Here is a 22,082-nt window from a genome sequence, read left to right as displayed (position 1 = left end):
TGTGTTACAAGTTTTCAATTTACCTCTCTTTTTGCCAATTTGAAGGTAAAATTAAGATTGTGAAGAGGAACACGAGTTCTGCAACATGACTGTGAAGTTTTAAAGACTGATTTGTTCAAATAGCATGAATATTGGATGAAAGGTTGAAGTCATCACAACTTATGAACCAAGACGTGCATACTTTGGCATGATTTTGAAAATTCAATCGAGTGACGGCTGGAAGAAATGAATATGCATTAATTCCTTTACAAAAACAAAATCAATATAAAGAATTTTTGATCATTCATCAAGAATTTTTATGATTGTTAATTGATTTCCTAATTCACTTTGCTTTCAATTGTTAATTGATTTCCTACGTGAAAGGTTAGAGTTATCTCTCCTTCAGAAAACAATCCAATACCGAGAAGGCAAGAACCATTGGCAAGCAGCAAAAAAGGGGTAATTTAAAGTTCAAATTTAGTTGTAATTTTACTTTGCTTTTCAGTTTGGTCATTCTTGAATTTTCTCTTCTTAAAAAAGTGATATGACACTTTTCTATGTTCTAAAAAATTATTTATCTTTTTTTTCATTCTAAAATTAATTGAAATGTGAAGTAAAAAAAATATTTTTATTTTTTTATTTTTGAATAAGGATAAACATTCTTTCCTTAACAAGGATAAAAACTTTTTCATTTTCTTGAAGGAGAATTTAATAATTTTATTTAATTTTTTGAACTTTAATCATCGAACTTGAGGAAACATGCCTACATATTTGATTAAGGTGAGAATTAGGTTTGCGTAGTTCCTCTAGATTTAATAGTATTTTTTAAATCTAATTATCTATTCAATTGATATCTTAATATTCATAAATTGCATGCTTTTTATAATCATAACCTCCAAATGTTTAATTTGAAACTTTAAGATATCTTTTGGTATTTCTGCGCTTTTATCTATATAAATTCATATATTTTTTGTTTTATGAGACCCCCACCAAGATTATCCTTTGTCATTATATTATCAAAGTAGTGAAGCACTTATATTATTTTGTAATATTTGATTCATTCTTTAGTTTGACTCAATGAAGAAGACTCTACAATTTTGATTGGTTATGGAAGGCGTCGACAAAAATTTCAAAAAATTATGTATTAATTTTGTATTTCGTTTTCCTCTATATTGTTATGACTAAAGTTTAAGAAAGGATGTGTATGTTTGTATATTTTTCCTTCTCTATTCATTTAATGTGTTTTCTCTATATATTAGACTTCTTTAATATAATTTTCTTGAATTTTTTATTTTCGTAAGTCTGGGTTCTTTTGGGGCTCTGTTAGCCATTTGTGACATAATTGAAAATTTGCTAACTACTAACCAAGTTCAAAGTTTATAAATGTTGTTTTTGTCACCCTTTTAAAAATTTATTTGTAATTGTTATTTTATTACTAATAATATATTTTCATATATACTTAATCGTTGTAATGGATCTATAAAAAATTTCATGGGTCACACGTGCAACGCACGTACTCAGAAACTAGTATTATTATATATATATTATTATAAGTGGAAGCTCCAAAGATGAAAAGTTGAATTACCATTTTACCCCTAGACTAAATTAAACATCTAATTAATTAAATAATATCATTTTAATTATTTTTTGAATTGTAAGTTATTTAAAAGTAGGAAAACATAAGTTTAAAATAAAATAAGTACAAAAATCTACATTAAAATTAATCAACGTTACTACCCCTAATTTAAATACTGATTCTATGATATTTTTGTACCAAATAATAAATTTACCATCTAATAAATGACAATAGTCAATTAAATGGGAAGTGACCACATATTAACCAATTAATTACGTTTGATGAGAATCTCAAAGGTTGGAAAAATAAAATTTGAAATGTTCATATTCATCTTATCTATTCAATTGATCTTTTCTTTATTTATTTGTCTATTAAAGAAGAATTTCATAAGTCAAAAAAATATGCATCCTCTTACTATATATATTCCAGACCTATCAACGTTTTCTATGGTTCATGTGTTTTTTAATTTTCGAATTATTAGATTCTCAATTGCATTAGAAAATATTATTTTATTTTTTTGTAGTTGATTTTTCTTTGATAGTTATTTAAACAGTATTTGATTGTTAAACTTTTTGGACGTTTTTTATTGCAGCAATAAAAATTTAGTCAAGGATGTATAACTGAGATCGAATATGAGAGTGAGTTCCTATAATCTTATAGCAAGCTTCAAGAAAGTAAGTTTGTGTTTATTCTACATCAATATAATTGTAATAGTTTATTTTTTTATGTATGGTATTTTATGATTAATATTTTTTCCTTATATTTGGCAATTCATAATATTAAAAGGCATAACTTTATCTGCACCGAGTATTTGACATTATTCATTCTATACCTTAGAAATAAGCAATTATATATGATGCTAAATTTGTATGTAGCTCCACCCCCCCTCTCTCTCTATAATATATATATATATATATATATATTAAGCTGTTCATTTTGATATCAATTCAAGGTGTTCATTTATTGATTGCTGCGGCTGAACTTCATATGAGGATTCATGAATGGGGTAAGAAGAAAGATGTTGTTGTTTCTCATCATAAATGGACATGTCAGACGATAAACGACGAGCCAAATTCTGAGGGAACGTCTGTCAAATATTAGTGTATTGCACGTGTAATACGATAACCTTATAGTTGGGCTCTATAAAAGTTAAGTGGCATTTTCTTCTATTTAATTTCTTTTTACATTTAAGGTAATGAAAAGAAAAGTTAAGTCACTAATTATTAACCGTCTCTTTTTTTTCTTCCGTTACATCATTGGACACTTTTTTGTTCTTCAATTACACATGCCAATATCGAAATCTTCAAAAATTATTAGTTATAGCTTCATAAAAAAGTAAAATGACTCTTTTCTTAAATTTTGAAAATACCATGTACAAACAGACACATCATATGCATTCACCATCTCACATTTTCAATCCCAAGTCCAAATTCTTCATAGTCTGAATTTTATAGAAATAAGTATAATGTAAAGATGTGACATACCAAGGCATTAACAATACAAGATCATTTTGTAATTTCAGTTAAAGCTTATCATGGGGTGAAATAAGAAGAAGAAAGAAAATAAGGATATTTCATTCTACAATAATTTTGATCTGAAGCTACGTGATCTCTTGTGTCAATATAATTTTCTTCTTATGTCATTTCCCTTTTTGTATTGGAGCATTTTTAAAATTTATATTAAAAAATTAAAAATACTAGGAGTTTTAGTTTAAAAAATGATTTAGGGTTAATTTTCCATAACATTGGATTTTTCATAAACGTGGAAATTGAAGAATCTGAATGAATGTAGGCACAAAGTGGGAAGTATTTATATATGTACGGAGTAAGAGAGGAAAATGAAAATGAAAGTAGACAGTAAGATAAAAATAAAAAAATAAAACTGATGATGTACTCTTATTATTATATATACTAGATATGGAATGCCCGTGCTATGCACGGGCCCAACATGTATGATTTTGAAAGAACAATTATGACTTTTTTTCTGTTGTAGTTTGATTAATGATGAACAAATATTGTTGCTATACAATAAAAACAACGGGATACTATATTGCTAAACTATTTTTATAAATACATAAAAGTTCCAGAAATGCAAATGCTACAATAAATACATCATTAGAATTTCTCTTATGCTCAATTGACTATGCTCTTAACAGATATACGAGCACTTGCAAAAAAAAAGCGAGCAGCAAATCTAAAACTGCTATAAGCTTTATTATAAACTCCATAGTTGCAAAACAGAGACATTATTGAAGGCATACTCAGCAGTAATAAGCTGACATTCATTTTCTGAAATGGCTCAGACATTTCAATAGTAGTTGGATTTGGTATTTGCTTAGCCCAAACTACAAAGGGACGTCCTCATAAGGGGAGTTCACATATTCATTGTCAGATGAAAATCCAAATTACTGCTTCAAGTTTTCATTCGTACTACAATAAACACCTCAACTTAAGGCTTATTCACAGAAGTGTAATAATATTTTGAAAAATTCAAAATAACTAAAAGTCCAAGAAGCTCTTCAAAATATAAGTACCTCCATTCCCAAAGCGGGAGCTTCTAAATGACTCTTGTTTTTGCATTGGCTTTTGTTGCTCTTTCTTCCAACTATTTCCTCTCTGGCTTATAGTCAAAAACTATGAACCTGTATCAATGTACTGCAAAATATTTCTTTACCTTAAGCCTTCTCATATCAATAGTTATTATCCTTGTAGCACAAATATATACTCAGAACACATTATATTATTCAAAGTAAACATAAAAAGCTTAACGGAGGTAAAACACTCACCTCAAAGCCTCATTTGTCTAGCTTCTTCTAATTGTAGGTATCATAGAAAAGCTAACATTTTCTTATTGTCTCTACACTGTAATGTCTCTGTGGAAGACAAAATCTTCTCGCCCATTAAAAACGTCATTTTTGTGACGCAATGGCTGACCTAGACATATTACCTATTACTTCAACAAAAAGAGATTCTTAAAAAAACTATTGGTGTTTAACACACTATTCTTCAGAAATCCCATTTAAAATGAAATTCAGACATTAAATCCATTTAAACATATAATCAAGCACCATGTGCACATCAGGGTTCAGATCCGAAACATGAATGTGAAAATGCAACAATCTAAGTACAAAACACAGCCCATTCTCATCTAATGGTGTCCCACCATCAAACACAAAAGAAGTCTCTTGCTCTATGAGCTTGTTGTACATGTCGTGAAATTAAACTTCCACCCTCCCTTCCATTCGGCAGGTAGAGAATACATTCCTTTATCTTTAAATGAAGAATCAATACAATACAATACAATATAACAGATAACAACCATCCAAACAAGATGTTAAACTTGCCCCTAAATTTCATTTTGACACTTCAACTCAACTTTGTTCCATTTAAACCCTTCAACTCTAATTTTCATGTCCCATTTACACACTTATGTTCAAGGAATCAACAAAGTGAGATGTGTGTACTTCACACGCCCTCACCATAGTTTGACGTATTCCAGAAGCCTAAATTTTGGTGCAATCCAAAGAAACTTGTACAATGAGTTGTTTGTACTCACAATAGCCTTTGAGGTCTTACGAAAATAAAGCCTACCTTTGCTTCCAATGCCTTTACTTCATTTGGTGATATTCTAGAGGCGAAATCATTGAAGACATTTCCATAGGAATATATTATGCATGCAGACACATTAAATAAAAGTGAGTACCGGTGCCAATCATGTATTTTTTTTTCATGTGACTCGCGTGAAAAATATAGATTTCTGAATTATTCTATTGAGAAAGATGTTCACTGGCTAATATAATTGTTAAATGAGAACTTTCCATGAATAGGATTGCAATTAGAAAAACCACCGATGCCATGCATTTGGTATGGAGTCAAAATTCTTGCGCAGAAATTTGCTTTTATGTTGTTTAGTCAGCTGATAAAACTATGTAAATTCTTTCTGATTTACATTAATGCTTATCTAATAATTACCATAACCACGCATTCATCTCAATAAAAGGTGATCCCTAATCCAAGTTTATGAGAAGAAAAATGTATGTCGGAGGAAAATGTGGACTTAACATGCCAATGTAGCCATTGAATATTCATTGGACCACATCTCCACAATCCTCATCTTAACTTCATTAATACATAATACCATTTAAAGTCTCAAATTACAGTCAGTTCACATTACCTCTGATAAATCTTTTACATATGATACAGAACGAATAAATATCAATTTTTTCAAACAGTAAAAAGCAGTGAGACAATGGTCATTAATATTCAATAGATGTGAAATAATCGAGTTGCAGACTTAGATTTAAGCCTTCATTAAGAAATTAGTATAAAGCGCAAGTTATAGAAAGCAAAGCAACAACCAAAAAGAGGCATAAATAAGCTACTTACCAAGCAACCCAGAGCCACCATGATCACTATAGAATATGCAAATATGATCATTTGGACCACCACTCCCATCTTTCCGGTACCTAGTAAGAGCAGTTTTGTTACCAAGGAGAACAGCTAAAAAGTTGTCCACGTTAACATCATCTCTAGTGTAATCTTGCCTCAAGAGATAACACATGAGATGGGAGTACAGTTTAGGTATACACTAATAATGATGGCAAAAAACACATACCTTAGCAAGTCCTTTGTAAACATCCTCCAGCAGGACTATTAATGATAGCTCCTGGTCTTGGGCCCTCTTCATTGTAAGCAATGTCATCGTACATGAAGACAAGAATATTTTCATCTCTGAGACCACATTTTATCAACAACTGAAATGCAAGGCATACATCAGTCTGATACAAAAGTCTAGGTCGACAAGGTTTATCATTAAACATATGAGAAAAGAAAAAATAATAAAAACACTCCATAATAGTTAATCTATCAAAAAGAAGGAAAATGTTGCCTTAGCAAAACTTTTTACAAACTGATTTGTTTTTAACTGGCTGGTTGCCTTAATGGATGAGTTTCACAAGGTTGGAAAGCTACCACCAAGCTTACATTTGGTAAAATCGTAGTGCTTGACTTTTTAACGGTTTAGTACTCGAAGGAACATATCTTTAAAAAGGACAAAAATAAAGTTATATAAGCTAACATCAATAATCAAATACATGAACCAATGAAATAGTACAGTGAAAAAAAATCAATAATGGCATTACATGAACATTGGGATGATCGTAGGCCAAGTTCTTAGAAAAATATACTCCTGCTCTACAAAGAATAGTTATACATTCAAAGCAATATTCATGTAGTACAAAAATAGAAGAGTGCCTTCAAGGTTTACGAGAATTATGATACTCAACCATATTGCTTCATTCTTTTAAAATCAAAACTAAGTCATACCAATCCATTAATAGCTCATAAAATAATTAAAATTTGATCAACCGAATCACTTTTGTCCCATTTCAGTTCAGCTTCAAGCTAAGTTCAAGGCCCGTGAAGATTAATTTAGATAAATATTTTTTTTCAAACTTCAGAAAAATATATGTGAACTATGTCACAACTATAGTGCTCTATAGTAGGATGAAAAATTGTACCCAAGCAATGAATTGATAAAAATTAAAAGTCCACATATCTTATTATCTTTTTCTAATTGATAAGCTTTTTTTCCTTTTTGATAAATAAAAAAACAAAAATAAACAAGGTTTCATTTTATATAGTCTCTCCTAAAATCTTATGCTAGAATATTCTACAATCTGGCTCTATGATGGTAAACAGTTGTAATTTTCTCTAACACGGGAAAGGAAAGACATAGTTTTCTCTATCTCTCAATATTTATAAGTCCCTTGGATTTCATTTGCCACACTATTTGTTGTTGGAGAAATCAAAGGCACAAAAAAAGCCAATAAACAACAACAACAATAACATATTCAGTGAAATTCCACACAAAAAAAGACCAATAAATTATAGATAAAATAAAGATGAAGAAATTTTTTGCAGACATCAAACAAAAATGTGTGGATGTTAAATTCTCAAGAGAAAACCAATTTGGAGCAAATAACGTGCAACTACTTACTTATACGTGAAAGAATTAGTAAAAAGGAGAGGAATTGAACCAATAAAAATTAAAACTTACCATACCATATGTACATGAGTACCACAAAAAAAAAAAAGAACATTAAATTTTGTGTATAAATTTATAATCAGTACCTTCAAATTAACAGAATGTAGATTTCGAATGATTTAGAGTAATACACGAAAATAATTCAATCATCAAAAGAAAACTATAATAGAATAGTCTAAACAAACATCTTCAAGAAAAATAATAATTTACTATTGGAACAAGAGCAACTGCAATCGAACCTAGAAGATTGGAGTGAATGAAAGCAATAGGCGCTACTCTTAATGTGGCTATCCATGTAACTAATGTATGTTGGAACATTTGGTTCAAGAGAAGCATTACCACAAAATTTAGAGATATATGGCAATGTGAGAAAAGAGATGCCAACATCTTAATACAACTATTCACCTTCTACTGTAGTAGTCATTGCAATAGTTAGGAAAAAAATAATATCTCAGTCATGGTACTTGAATAAAGCAATAATCATCATCAAATTTCGAGGTTTCACAATAGATTATTGTCTAGTGTATAGATTACACATCAAGATCAAATGTAGAGTAAAAATGGAAAAATGTGTATTTACTTATAACTAAAATTATCTGTGTAATTATATTAACTTGAGTTAAGGACAAAAACATATATGTGCAATTCCAATAGTTTCATAGAGCATTGAATAGTTTCTTTGTCTCTCACCTTGTTTATAAGAGACTTTTGGGAAGAAGGTCAAAGTTAATTAATCTGTAAAAGCATACTCACCTTTTTTATTGCATTATATCGGCTTTGTAACTATTAACTTTTGTCTCAAACTCATAGAATACACTAATAAATTAGAAGTGCAGAAAATCAACCTACACAAGATGATTGCTTAAACACCAAAAGTAAATTGGGTATTTTGAAAATTACCTTTACAATCCAAAAAGTAAGGCAATTAGAAAGTGTAAAGAGAACCAAAAAGGAGGGGAAAAAAAGAACATGAGCAAACATAAAGTGGTAACATGCAAAATAATCCAAAACTTCTCAAATACAGACATTTCAACCTAGAATAAGATTAATATTTACACTGATGTCACTGAATTTTTTTTACATAGAGAAATCTATCACTTTATTTCCTTAGTTATTGAGATTTAGCCATGAAATACAGATATTTTATGAATGTTAAACAAAATTAAAGGGAATATGATGAAGATTATATAATAATTGCGAGAAGAACAAAGAAATCAATTAAGAACTTACCCGACATTGGAAAACCCATTAGAGTAGATCATGAAGATTCAATCAGAGATTTGATCTGCAGGGTAGAATAGTCGATCAGAAGAAGTGAATAACACAATTTTTTTTATGAAGATTAAGAAAAAATTTAACAGAAATAGATGAAGATTAAACAAAAATTGACAGAAGAACTTAAAAACTGATGAAGAACCTATCTAAGATTGAAAATATATAGAAGAATATATATGAAATCAATAAGCAATTTGACATGCAGCTCAGTGAAACTTTCATCTATACTCTTCTAGATTCCTTAATGAAACCCAAGGATTTATGTAAAGTAGATGAATGAAAAACGTACAAAGAATTTGGCAAAATTTAAATGATGAACAAATCTAAAAACTGAAGTGTAACCCGTTGTGAAGATGAAGAGAATCAAAAAGTTCTTGACGATGATGAAGAGACCATTCTTGATAGCATAAAAAAAGAGTGAAAAAGACGTATGGATCTCTTTTGACATATGTTGTTGTGCCTCTGATATTATTTTCCCAGTCGAGCGAAATAACGCTTTTGCCTTTAGTCATTCCTTAAGATGATTCTAGAAATTGGATATTTTACAGCGTAAAATTACCAAAATACCCTTGGTCGTCCTGGTTGGCTTCACTCTTCTATATAATACTAGATGGGGAGTGCCCGTGCAAGGCACGGGCTTGCATTTGTGTTTGTAAATGTAACGGAAAAAGGCATCATTAGATTAAATATTTACATAATATATAAAGTGGAAATGTTATACAGGGATTTTGCTGGAAGTAGCATAAAACAAACATTAACAGTACAGTGGCACAAAAGTTTTCTGAAGCTAGCTTGTTCCTTCATTGTGTGTCTGTACGATAAAGGGATTACGATACAGAGTGTGTTAGGAAATAGTGTGTTATGTCATGAAGACTTAGAAAGGGAGGTAAGTTAGCTTTAAGTACCTCTGTAGTATAAGGTAAGATGTTTTCGGAGCATTTCATGTAGAAAGTTTTTGAAGCATCTATGTAGAAGGCAAAAAGTCAGCAGTTTTCCCTGTGAGCAAATAATTGTGGAAAATGTGAAAGATAGTTATAGCAATAATGGAAGTGGAAAAGAATGTAATTGTAAGTGATATAGTGCAGGAAGTCAAAGTACCTGTATTACCACCCAAAAGTGCAGAAGTAGTTGTCAAAAACATTGGGTAACCTAGGGAAAATTCTATTAGTAGGTAACAGGCGAAAGGGGAAAAGAAAAGGATAGCACAAGTATATACATGTAGGAAGAAGCAGCAGTGTAGAGGAAGCAGTAAAGCCAAAAACGATGCAAACATGTAGGATATTATTAACAAACAGGCAAATTAAGCAGTAAGCGAAAACTTGGAAATAGAAGTGTTTAATAAAATGGTATGTTTCTTACGCAAATATAAAGCATTAACAGCTTAGATCAAGATTGTTCATCTGTTATTTTTGTCTTTTGCTGAGCAGATATTAATTTGTTTTTTATGGTGTTATGATTTTAGTCTGGGGATTTGTCCTATAAGAAGCCATCAAAGTATGTCACAGAATATGCGTGTTTACAATTATTTGACTAAACAAGAAAAGAAACAGAAGAGGTGAATGAATATATTACATGATATGGACTAAACGTTTAGTACTTAGAGAGTCATAAATTTAAGTCAATGGTACAGTTGTTATGCAAAACATTGGCAATGACTAAAAGTAACCAATAAGGACGTTAGATGGTAGTGAGAAAGTGGAAAGAAAGATTCATAAGAGTCATCATCATGCTACAAATTATATGTTGAAGTAGCTGGGGAAACAAAAATAAACTGGGGAAGTGTCATATAGTATTGATTTAACAGTAGAAGTAATATTTGAGGATGTAAATGTGGAGTGCATAAAATGATAAGTGTTGATGTAAATAAATCACCTTCAGTTGGTTTTTTTAGGAGTTGCTGGATCCAGTTTCTGTTTCATTTTCAGTGATCCAGCTTCTTCAGTTATGTGCGGTGGGTGGACTTTCTGTTTTCTTTTGCTTGCTTCATGAGTATTGATTGTGCTCGGTGAGGGAAGAGAATCAGTAAAACTTTGCTTTTCAACACAGGAGTGGATGTATAATTTCACTGATGTTGTGCGTGAAGGACGGGCAAATGCTTTCTTTGCTCGAACATGGAAGAGTTTGTTGCTAATGTTAGCTCGAACGTCTTCCAGAGATGGATAGTTACCCTAGGAAGGATAGGAATTTATATTTATTAAGTGAGAATTATGCATATTATGATTTGATTAGAAGTAGTACCGGATCCGAAGCCCTTTTGTAAATTTCTTCTGCAGTAAGGGACAATAATTTTTCTCCTTCTTTATCCATAATTATTCCAATTGTTGAGCCTGAGTCATCTGTGAGATCTATATCAAACCTGCACCTGTAGAATTATACATGTAAAACATAATGATTTGATGTTTTAAATAAGAATTATGCGAAACAATATATGGTGAGATGCAGATCATAAAGTACCTGGGTACTAAGAGGTTTTTCTGGTCACAGTTCATACAATCGATTTCTCTTATGGTTGGATAGCGCACGTCTTGCCCACAGTTTGAACAGACTAAGACATAGAATTTCTTAAGGTCAGTGGGAAAGGTTATTTTTGCCTCAACTGTAAATGTGTGGCCCTGTGTTAGGAGAAAGATAAGGATGAGAATCATTAGAATAGATTTTTGCGTGAAGTAAAGGACAAATGTTGTACTGACATCTTGTTGCGAGTCAATGCTTGCAATAGGTACTATTTCTTCATCCATGGGAACAGAGAGAAGAAATCCTGATGTGGATGTACTTCTGAGAGTGAAAGAGGTAAGTATTTGGCGGTTCTCAGTGACCCTGTATATAATGCAAATGTCAATAGTTCATAATATTTATTGATAGGAAAAGATAGTCAGAATATATATGAAGGCAATGTAATACCATGCTTGTAGTTCTCGGCGTTGTGGATAAGGTGGATCAATTTGAATTGTTGTGTCAAATTTTGTTGTCAGCGACACACCTATGCCAATTACATTATAGTAACAAGTTAATAAAGGAGGAGTAAATCTGATAGTTTTAAATGAGTTAAAATTGTAGCTAATGTTAGTGTATTAAATTGGAGTGAACATCCTTCGAGGGAAAACTCTCTAGTGTGACTGTGTCAAAATAAGGGAAAAATCCATAAATTATTTGGGAAATCCAGTGGCAGGTAAAAGTGGTTTTAATACATAATGTATCCTGAAGCTGAAGAGGCTAGAATTACACATGGTATTGGAAATTAGGATGAATTAACAATTATTCCAATATGAAAAAAAAAAAAAAATTATTAGAAGAAAGAAAGTTCGAAAATCCAACTTTTCTTTAAAACTTGATCTTTTAACACAGAATTTGAGCAAATTAGAGATCTGAATAACCGAGACGGAAAACATTGAAAATCCAATTCATAAAACAGAGGAAAAGACTAACAGGAAAATGATAAACTTGACTGATGTAAGAAGGACAGTGCATAATTTGTTTAGGGGTGAAAGAAAAATGAAATTTAAAATTTCAAAACTAATATGAGCTGTAAGCTACCAACAATTGATTCTTGTCTGAAATGGAAATAGATTCTTACGTACAGCTTAAAAGTTCAACAACTGTACAGGATATCGTGAAATTTCAGTCCGAAGAACAGAGTGACAAAGAGGAGTGTTGATCAAAATTCTATCTACTAAGATTCATAACATAATTGAAGTAGTAAACAGATGGTCTGTGTTATACTGCTAAGCAAACAAGATTTTCCGTTGCAGCTAGTAGTATAAAGAGTGTTTCTTGTTTTGATATTGTTCAGTCCTTTTTGCTGTTTAAAAGTAGCAGAGGCACAAAAATTTTGCCCTATGTTATGATGATCCAAAGTATAAGTAGGTAAATTCTACTGGTTTAACAGTTTAAAAGTTGAGCAACTGTATGTTTGTGTAGTAGTTTTGGATTAGCTGTAAAAGAGAAAATGAGAGAAAAATTATAGGTAACATTATTTATTGCAGTTTACCATTATATCTTGATGCTCCAATACGGCGAGCAAGGATTACAGGATATTCTCGGAATTGGTGCAGCAGTTTCCTACCTTCGTTTTCTATAATTCCCTCTTCCCATATAGTGAAGGTAAGATTTTGTTTGCTGTATAAGGAAGAACATTTATTTGTATGTATTACTGTTCAAAGTTGTTAAGGAAGCAAGAGGCGTCAGAAGATTAAAGTTGAATGAATATGCTTACAACATATCGACAACAATGAGTTCTTGCAATCTTTTTTCCACAGTCGCAACATATCTTGGGGGAGAACAGTTGACAACAATTGCGAGTATGTCTGTTGACAATAGTATATGGAGTTAGTATATGTACATTTATAGTGTTAAATTGGTTGTCTATATTACACGTGAATTTAATGATCAAAGAAAATAATAGGCCTACCAAATTCTTTTTTGGTGAGGTCAGTTGCCATTGTCTGGGCAACGTTGCGTTTAATATCCGCAAAGGATGTGATGTTAAGCTTGGTAGGTGGCGGCAGCGCATCGACATCATCTGTTTTAATTGGATCAATGATGCTCTTTTTATCAAGAACCCAGTTAAATGCAGACAGGGGCTTTTCATATCTCAAATATGGCGGTTGTGCGCGTCCCCCTGTTATGCGGAAAGTGTGGTAAAGCTTAATCCGTTTTTGATAACTGGGTATGTCATCGGCATAAACAGTGGCCTTTGTTTGATATTCCTGTGAGTAAATATAGAAACGAAATACTGGGAGGTTATTGCGGAGCTAAATGATGTGGACTATTTACTGATGGTTTAGGATATAGAAGAATTCAATCTGATAGTTGTACCTGTTCATCTTGCACGATCATGTTTAGATATTTTACCTTTCTTTCTTTGCTCTCTGCGGGTCCATATATATCCACAATTTGTACCTTACAGGTCCAAAGTGGAGTTTCTGGAGTTATTTCATGTATCAGAAGATTGTGAGTCATTTTCTAAAAATGAAGAGAAGAGCAAAAGTTAATATATAGTTTAATTAGGAACAGAGGGAGAATGAATAAAGTATATAAATAAAAGAATCGAGGTAATAACTTACATAATAGGAATTTATTATATCTTTTATATAATCGGACAAGCTAAGAGAATGCCTTTCCTATAATTTCATCATACACTATATTGTACGTAGAGTGATCATCATGATTATGATCAGTTGGTGGGCGAATTAGTATTCTAACGTTGTCTGAATTTTTGGCTCGTGATAAAGCTACATAAAGTTGACCATGAGAAAAGACAGGTTGGCGCAAATAAATTCCGACAAAATCAAGTGTTTGACCTTGAGATTTGTTTATGGTCATAGCAAAAGCTAATCGGATTGGAAATTGTGTTCTTTTAAAAGGAATGGGCAATTGTGCATCTTGCGAAGATAAGAGCGGTATTCGAGGAATAAAAACATGGCTTCCTTTAAAATCACCACTGGCAATTTTGGCACTAATAACTTGAGTCTTGAAATCAAGGCAGATGAGTCGTGTACCATTGCATAAACCTTTGGAAGGATTTAAATTGCGTAGCAGAATAACGGGGCAATTTTGTTTTAGAATTAACCTATGAGGAGGCAAACCAGAGGGATTTAGAGAATGCAAAAAATCTTCATATTCCGTTTGATCTTTTGGCTCGATAGTTTCGTCTATTCCAACAAATGTTATGGCGTCACCTGGAAATTTATCAATAAGCATTTGATTAATTTTAGCAACAAAATCATTTTTTGTTGTTAAGATAACACGGGATGTTATGGAAGAGATATCTTCGGTGAACATGTTAAAAGTTGGATGAACAGTTTTGAACAGAATGTTTAATGAATCTTTTTCATTCGTAAATGGAATAAGAAAAGATTTTGAATTTCAATTTTGCCATGTGCATTTATTGTTTCTTTGCCGTCTCCAATTTTGAGCAAGTATTTACAGAAAGCAGGATCTGTTCTTGCGCGCATATTCTGCAGCAGTTGATATTTTTCAAGTTGACTCCAAATGGGTGAATTTAGCAAACTTTCATTAATGAAGTCATCTTTTCTGCCATTCTGTACAATAGGTAAAGTTTGTCTAAAGTCACCTCCAAAAACGACAACCTTTCCACCAAAGAGTGTATTTATGTTCATTATGTCTCTTAAAAGTAAGTCAAAAGTTTCGATAAGTTTTTTCCTGGCCATTGAAACTTCGTCCCAGACTATTAGTTTTGCATCTCGAATTAAAGATGCAAGTGAACTTTGCTTGCTAATGTTACAGCCATGATTATCACGTATGTCAATAGGAAGTTTGAAACGTGAATGAGCAGTTCGTCCTCCAGGAAGAACGGAAGCCGCAACACCAGAAGTTGCAGTCGCTAAAGCTATAAATCCTTTAGATCGTACAGTAGCTAATAAGGCACGATATAGGTAGGTTTTTCCAGTTCCTCCAGGTCCATCAACGAAGAAAGCTCCTGGCTTATTTAAAAATATTCGACCGAGGATAACATTATAAGCATTTTGCTGTTCTTTATTTAATTTTGTATGAAGCAACAAATCTGCGGTTGTGACTATTATATTTCGTTCCAAATGGATGTCTGTGGGTTGTTGCATTATGGTAGAAGATGTGGAAAAGGAGAAATTATTATTTGATATGAGTGTAAATTCATTTATATTATGACCCAATGAATGTAAAATATTATTGATGTCATCTAAAACCAAAAACCGAATGTGGTCTGTTTGTATATTTGGTATAAGTAGAAAATCTTCAGACATAGGATATTCAAACGTTTGCCATAATTCTTTTGGATTAGCAGGATTACAATACACTAATAGTGTTGCAAATAAGCGTCTAAGGCTCTGTGGCATTTGATAAGTAGCTGCTTCAGACATACACTGAACTAAGTTGTTGTCACAAGCCATCAGTCCATGTTTTTCTGCAGCAGCTCTAAATGTGATATAACATGTTCCGTTAACAGTCCGTAGGTCTGCGTATGATTTTGGGGCTTTTATGTTCATCAATAATAGTCGAAGGTAGTATCTTTCTCCTTCTGTTGGATGACAGGTAACAATACGTCCAATGACGTTGCCTTGTTTTCTTTGGGTCCACATTTTATCCCTTGTAGACCAAACAAAGTATTGGGGAAAGTCTTTGTATAATAACTGGAGTTCAATAGCTTTTCTGTTTGTCGTATTCATTGAGAAGAATTCTGTTAACATTATTCTTCTAATTGCAGGGTTGTTCAAGATTGTGTTTAGATCTGCTGTTGTTTTGAAAGAGACAAATTGTTGGTCTTTCAGATGTAGTTGGAGATGGTAAACAGAGGGATTCATTTCGTTAATAGGAAAGGCAAACAAACGCCACATAGCTTCGGGTGGTGAAACCCATCTAGCTAATCGATAGTCTTTGATTTCGTCAATTACTGTATCAGAATCATCATTACCATGTATGTGAAAAGCAATTTTGTCATGTCCTTTACAAATATATTTATAAATATATTTGACAGCTTTAATGTCTGAGCAAATTTCAACATTTATGTGACAATTAAATTTAGCTAAGAGATAGGGATTATAAGGAACAACCCATGAGTTATCAAGATATTGAGTTCTAATTTTGAAATATTTTCCTGTGTCTCGTCTTTTGTATATTGGATATGAATTTTCACCTTTGGATGTTGCGCAGGCATAATTTTTAGGAAACCTAAATTTACATTGTCCCAGCTTTTTCATACAGGGGCTTTTAGGATTTAATATTCCGCAAGGACCATGCATCATATGTTTAATAACTAAAGAGTGTAGATAAGGAGCTGTTGCGAGATCAGGTATCTCAGCACAAACAACTTTATCATAAGCCTCAGGTGTTAAGAATTTGTGGTCATCCGTAAGTATGATAAGAAAATGTACATGGGGAAGACCACGCTTTTGAAATTCTATAGTGTACATATAAGCGGCGACTTTTCCAAAGATTTTTTTCTTAACAATATCTGTCTTTAAATCTTCAACCTTTGCTCTAAATATTCGGCTTATTAAATCGGGTCTGTTTTGAACTTCATCAGTTGGTAATAAGAATTCTTGGATTTCTGGCCAGGAAGGATTACATGTCATTGTCAGAAAGATATCGGGTTTTCCAAACTGTTGTACTAAGGCCATGGCGTCCATATATCGACGACGCATATCTCGGGGACCTCCAGTAAAGCTGGCAGGAAGAATTGTTTTTCTGCCTATGTTTGAAGCATCTCTTTCTCCTTGTCTCTGAAGATCCATGAGTCCTACTAATACATCAGATCTATAGAGATCCTGATTGAACCAGACAAAATCAAGTCGTTGGGTTTCAACTTTTATAAATTCGTCCACAGAATATTGTTGGAACAGTCTCCCAGAATGTAAGGTTCCATTTTCTTCATTATCTCTAATTTGAAGTTTATAACAGTAATACTCGCGGCATGAGACTGTATTTTTTTTTTGCCTTTGATTTTGTAAGAATTGTTGTTCAACAATAAGAAGTCCATCAATTGAGGACCAGTTAGATACCTGGGGAAGTTGTTCATTATTAGAAGTAGAACGATTGGTTGAAGAAATGGGTTGGCGAAGGAATTTTTGAATACCACAATGCCACCCATTTTCTCCATAAGGAAACAATAGAGGATATTGTAATGAATCGTAGCAGCCGTAGTAATAATGCACTAATTGGCTACGATCAGAGTGAGTGTAAATGCGAATGTGAGGTGTAGAAATAACATTATTTGAGTCATCATCAACTAATATAGCAGCAACCTCGGAGACAGTGGGTAAATTATGTGTTCGCTGGTCCAATGCAGAATCACATTTAAGTGCAATGTAGAAGTTAGATAAGTTTGGAATGCATGTTAAGGATTTAAGAAACATGGAATATGGATTAATCTGTAGGATATCTAGTAACTTCGCAACAACTGTTCGTTCAAGATTTTCGGAGAACAACATTTTGTTAATTATATCATCGTCATTATCATAGAAGTAAACCTGTAAGTTTCTAACCTGATTATCATGGGAGAAGAGATTATTTATGAAATGATACATTTGACCTTGAACTTTAAAGGTATATATACCTTGATTCCTTTTTGCTAATTCCTTATCATATTTTACTCCAAGTGAAGTAAAGGCAAACATATTATTGTATGTTCTGATGTAAGTGAGGAAATGATTGGATTCATTAGTGTCACCGAAATACAGTCTCTGTAGTGCAGGAGGTAATTGCTGTGAAATTAATTTGACAGTGCCATTGGCACAGCAAAAACCAGGGGATTCATATTGAAATCTTCTGGCTTGGCAGAATTTGCAGTTTGGAACTTTCTTTAACAGAGCAGGGCTGCAAGGTAATGGGTTGTTACTCCAACAACCCATTTGGCTCTGTGTGGGTTCTGCAGAATGAGAATACAGCTTAGCAAAAGCTAAGCTAAAAATAAATGATGGTAGTAGTAGTAATAGAAGGTAATATGAATAGACCTTTGACAGTTGGGTCTGGATGAAGTAAATTGGAATGGTCACTACATGTGGTGGATGTTGATCCTGTAGGATTATGTGTATTAACCTATAGTATAGAAAATAACTATCGAATAGTAGTTTATAAGTAAGAGGGAAGCTTAAAATGAAGCTGTGGCTAACCTATTTCATACACACTGTTACACTCAATGAGTTGTTCTCCCGCGGAAGTAGCTAATGAGGAATGAGGAGGAAGATGTTTTTGAGGAAAACCATGTCTTCGAGCGCAGTAGCGAGCCCGACGGCGCTCTAGAAGAGCTGTCTTTTTTTCAGCAGGCATTTGTTTGTAGGCAATTCGGCGCTTAAGATTTTTGGCAATATTTTGTGAATTACTTGTTTGCTCAGTTTGAGCAGCGTTGAGTTGCAGTTTGTTATCAGACATATGGGCGGAAGAGCTCTTAGATATTTCTAGTGAAAGTTGCGAGGAAAACACGCAGTAAACAATTTAGAATAGCACATAATCAGAGCGTAATGATAAAATGTAATATAACCAAGCACAAAGAAGGAAGTGTAAGGACGTACATGTGTTGATTCCTTGTTGTTTGAGGCACAGAAATTTGAAATCGAAAGCCTGAGAAAATTAAAGTAGTTGTTTGTTGTGTTAGAGCAAAATAAAAGCAAGGAAACTGTATCGTAAATTTTTGCGTCGAAGAAATAGAAGGAAGAACACAATATAGGGGGGAAATGGAAAAAGCTTATAAAATAAAAGTAATATTTTGTTTTAGAGTGTAATTTTTCAAAGAAGAATAAATGGGTTTATATAAAAAGGATGGTATAAATATTCCGAAATAAGCTATACTAACTGTGAGGAATGTTTGACTTTTGTGTAATGCCTAGTCCACTTTAGCAGAGAAGATACTGCTACATAACCAAGGCAACGATACAAAGGAATGTTAATTGTGGAGTCTAGAAGATAGTATTTTTGTGGTTTCCTCGGGCAGAATACATCCACCATTTTCGTGGATTTTCAGTTCAGATGAGAAGACCAAAAATAATATTTCCTTCGTATCTTGGCCATGAGTTTTGAATTAACAATAAATCCCTTTTAATTTTTTGTTGATTGTGAGATTATGATCGAGCAAGAAGAGTTGAAAGTGAGCAGCATCCAAGCAGTGAGCAAGAACAAAAGGAAGACAAATAGGGGATCATCCCTTAAAGCGGAGAAATAATGTGCACATGCAAGAAATAGAGCGCACCTTTGCGTTGGCAGTTCGCAGAAGGAGGAAAACTGTATAGAGAGGAAGTCTTGGGTTTCCAACGTAGCTCTATAGAATGAGGAAGGAGGTACGACGGAGGAAGTAAATTTGTCCGTAAGAGCATATACGAAAAGTTGTAGTGTGAATTGGGAAACGCGTCGATCGGTTCACGTGGGCACTGAGACACGCGGCAAACAATCCCAGGAGCAGAAAGGTCAGCAGGATAAGATCTCTTTTTGTTGGAAGGAAATGTCTGGAATACCCTTGCTGGTGCAAGGGCATTCCGAAGGAATGAGATGATAAAAAAATAAAATATAGGACAAGCTGCGCTTTGAATTGTGAAAGGTGTGGACGAATTGACGTCGCCGCTGGACACGCGTCAAACAATCCGGGGAATAGAAAAGGCCCAAGAGAAAAGAATCTCCCGCTGAGACACGCGGCAAAGAATCCCGGGAACAGAATGAAGATTCAGGACAAAATTTAAGGAATGAAATGACCGGAATACCCTTGGTCGTCCAAGGGTACCACCACTTCTATAGAATGATATAAGAAATTTGTAGAAGATAATACTCCATAATGTTGTATATTTTATTCTTAAATTTAAATCTAAGATTCATCTTATTAGATTAGGTGTTATATAATCTTAATTGATTCCTACATATTTGAGTATTTCTTAGCTGTCAAACAAATAAGTAAAAATAAAATTATAATATTAACCTAAATGGTTGTGTCTGTATAGAGAAAACATCTATATATTTACTAGAATATCTCTTACTCTAGACGATTATATTTCAAATCTCTATTTTTTTCTTTTGGATGAAAATGTAAACTTTATACATCTACATATTAATCAATACAAGTTTTGGCATATCTATAAAAATAAATTATGCGATAAATAACTATCAACATAAAATTATGTTTGTGTAAATATTATAAAATAGTAGGAGACAAACGTGCAATGCACGTTCCCTATAACTAGTAATAATAAAAAAGTAACAACAACATCAGGTACTAACAGAACAGAATACAAGGAGCAAAAGATAGTAATAGAAATTGAAGGATAAGAACTAATAAGGGAAATACTACGACTACTATGTTACACATTGTTCGTCTTACGATTTCAAAGATTTTATCTGTGTGCATAGAATCCAGATAATGATCCTCTCTGTTCAAAACTTTCCCCAACTGAACATATATATGGAGTTATGCTTCAATGAAATGACTAATAGGATTACTTTTTGTCCATTGCTGGAAGCCTATGCCAATTTTTACATCCATGTAAATACCATATAGAACAAACTCCAATCATCAATTTGTCAAAACAACAAGTCTTGTGTTATAGCTACCACATACTATATATGTTGAGTAGGGGTGTACATGGATAATGTTGGTTTGGATTTTTCTAATATTAAATCAAATACTTTGTTTCGAATTTTTAAATCTATAAACCAAATCAAACTAATAAAATTCAGATTTTTCAGGTTTTTTCAATAAAGTATTAATACAAACATATTATTAACTTGTGTTTGAAATAGTATTTCTTTAGTCCTACCAAAACCAACTACCTAAAGTGTTTCTTTAAAAAATAATACAAAATATAATATAAGTGATGACACTAAGATATTCAACAAATAATAATAATAATGAAATTGCATAAAATAAATATTGCAAATAAATAAGTCAAACTTGAAATAATATGTTAACAAATAAAAACTATGAAAACATATAAGAAATATTTATAAATTATATCAAAGTAAATACTTTTATGTATAAAATAAATTGTGTCTTTTGGTATATTTCTCATTTGTCTTCTTACTCAGGGTCTTTTGAGGTTTGCTTTGGTATTTTTCGTTTGTTTTCTTACTCATATTTGTATCTTTTGAGGTTCGCTTTGATCCGCATGACACCGGATTATTTCGGTCCAACAAGTGATATCAGAGCGAGGTTAAAAATGGATGTTCATCTTGGGGGGCTCAATTCTAACTACAACCCATTTTACCGTAAAGAAGATTTTTGTTAGAGAAATTTTATCAGAGTGTTACTGTGTGTGAAGACATAAATTTAATGGAGAAGATTAGTAAGATGGAGATGCAACCTATTGAAGATTATGTGAAGAAGGTGGAGTAAATTTATTTTGTCAAAAATTCATGACAAGAAGAAGATTTGTTGGGAATTTGCCATGGGTTTCTTACCATATTGAGTTTTCCTTTTTCCTAAAAGGAAACACAAAGTCTCCATATTTGGCTAGTCCTTTTTCTTGTAGGAAAATATTTATGACTCTATAAATAGAGGTTTGTTTCTTATAACTTAGTAATATTCACAAGGTAGGGCTTTGAGAGTTTTGTGTAGGGGATAATATGTGAGACACAAGTGTTACGTTAACACTTGTGTGCACCTCTTTTTATCCCGAGTGAATTGTGTGAGTTTATTTCTCTTGATATTTTATACTTTCATATTTATGTATTGAATTGCTCATCTCCTCTAGTGGATTTAATAAGTCAATTGACCGAATTATGTTAAACATTTGTA

General features: G+C 32.5%; 3 protein-coding genes and 1 long non-coding RNA gene across 14 annotated transcripts; all 4 read right to left on the bottom strand.

The window, feature by feature from the left end:
• Nucleotides 1-3,583: 3,583 nt before the first annotated feature.
• LOC102597439 (uncharacterized) lies at nt 3,584-9,444 on the bottom strand. 10 transcript variants are annotated; one of them, XR_001474216.1, is made up of 5 exons: nt 9,018-9,442; nt 8,831-8,885; nt 6,170-6,308; nt 4,341-6,020; nt 3,584-4,209 (listed from the first exon to the last, which is right to left on the bottom strand). It is a non-coding gene; the product is annotated as an uncharacterized lncRNA (long non-coding RNA). The 10 variants fall into 10 exon arrangements; XR_001474214.1 differs by having other exon boundaries at nt 9,218-9,442; XR_001474212.1 differs by having other exon boundaries at nt 3,584-3,984; nt 4,089-4,209; nt 8,831-9,440.
• Nucleotides 9,445-10,746: 1,302 nt separating this feature from the next.
• Nucleotides 10,747-11,948, bottom strand: LOC102597005 (uncharacterized). 2 transcript variants are annotated; one of them, XM_015311598.1, is made up of 5 exons: nt 11,777-11,948; nt 11,566-11,692; nt 11,330-11,487; nt 11,114-11,237; nt 10,747-11,043 (listed from the first exon to the last, which is right to left on the bottom strand). In XM_015311598.1, exons 2-5 carry the CDS (start codon nt 11,611-11,613, stop codon nt 10,750-10,752), a joined length of 624 nt encoding a protein of 207 aa, XP_015167084.1. In that variant the 5' UTR covers nt 11,614-11,692; nt 11,777-11,948; the 3' UTR covers nt 10,747-10,749. The 2 variants fall into 2 exon arrangements, with proteins under 2 accessions (XP_015167084.1, XP_015167085.1); XM_015311599.1 differs by having other exon boundaries at nt 11,566-11,948.
• Nucleotides 11,949-12,849: 901 nt separating this feature from the next.
• Nucleotides 12,850-13,834, bottom strand: LOC107061779 (uncharacterized). The gene is made up of 4 exons (XM_015311585.1): nt 13,691-13,834; nt 13,284-13,581; nt 13,089-13,179; nt 12,850-12,991 (listed from the first exon to the last, which is right to left on the bottom strand). The coding sequence occupies exons 1-4, from the start codon at nt 13,832-13,834 to the stop codon at nt 12,850-12,852; spliced, it is 675 nt and encodes a 224-aa protein (XP_015167071.1).
• Nucleotides 13,835-13,978: 144 nt separating this feature from the next.
• LOC107061778 (uncharacterized) lies at nt 13,979-18,739 on the bottom strand. The gene is made up of 4 exons (XM_015311584.1): nt 18,481-18,739; nt 18,322-18,384; nt 14,751-18,236; nt 13,979-14,553 (listed from the first exon to the last, which is right to left on the bottom strand). The coding sequence occupies exons 1-4, from the start codon at nt 18,737-18,739 to the stop codon at nt 13,979-13,981; spliced, it is 4,383 nt and encodes a 1,460-aa protein (XP_015167070.1).
• Between the last annotated feature and the right edge of the window lie 3,343 nt (nt 18,740-22,082).

Source organism: Solanum tuberosum, unplaced genomic scaffold, assembly GCF_000226075.1.
Source record: "Solanum tuberosum cultivar DM 1-3 516 R44 unplaced genomic scaffold, SolTub_3.0 scf00164, whole genome shotgun sequence".
In the NCBI taxonomy this organism is placed as follows: domain Eukaryota; kingdom Viridiplantae; phylum Streptophyta; class Magnoliopsida; order Solanales; family Solanaceae; genus Solanum; species Solanum tuberosum.
Note: the sequence above shows the minus strand (reverse complement) of the source record. Positions and strands in the feature narration are given on the sequence as shown.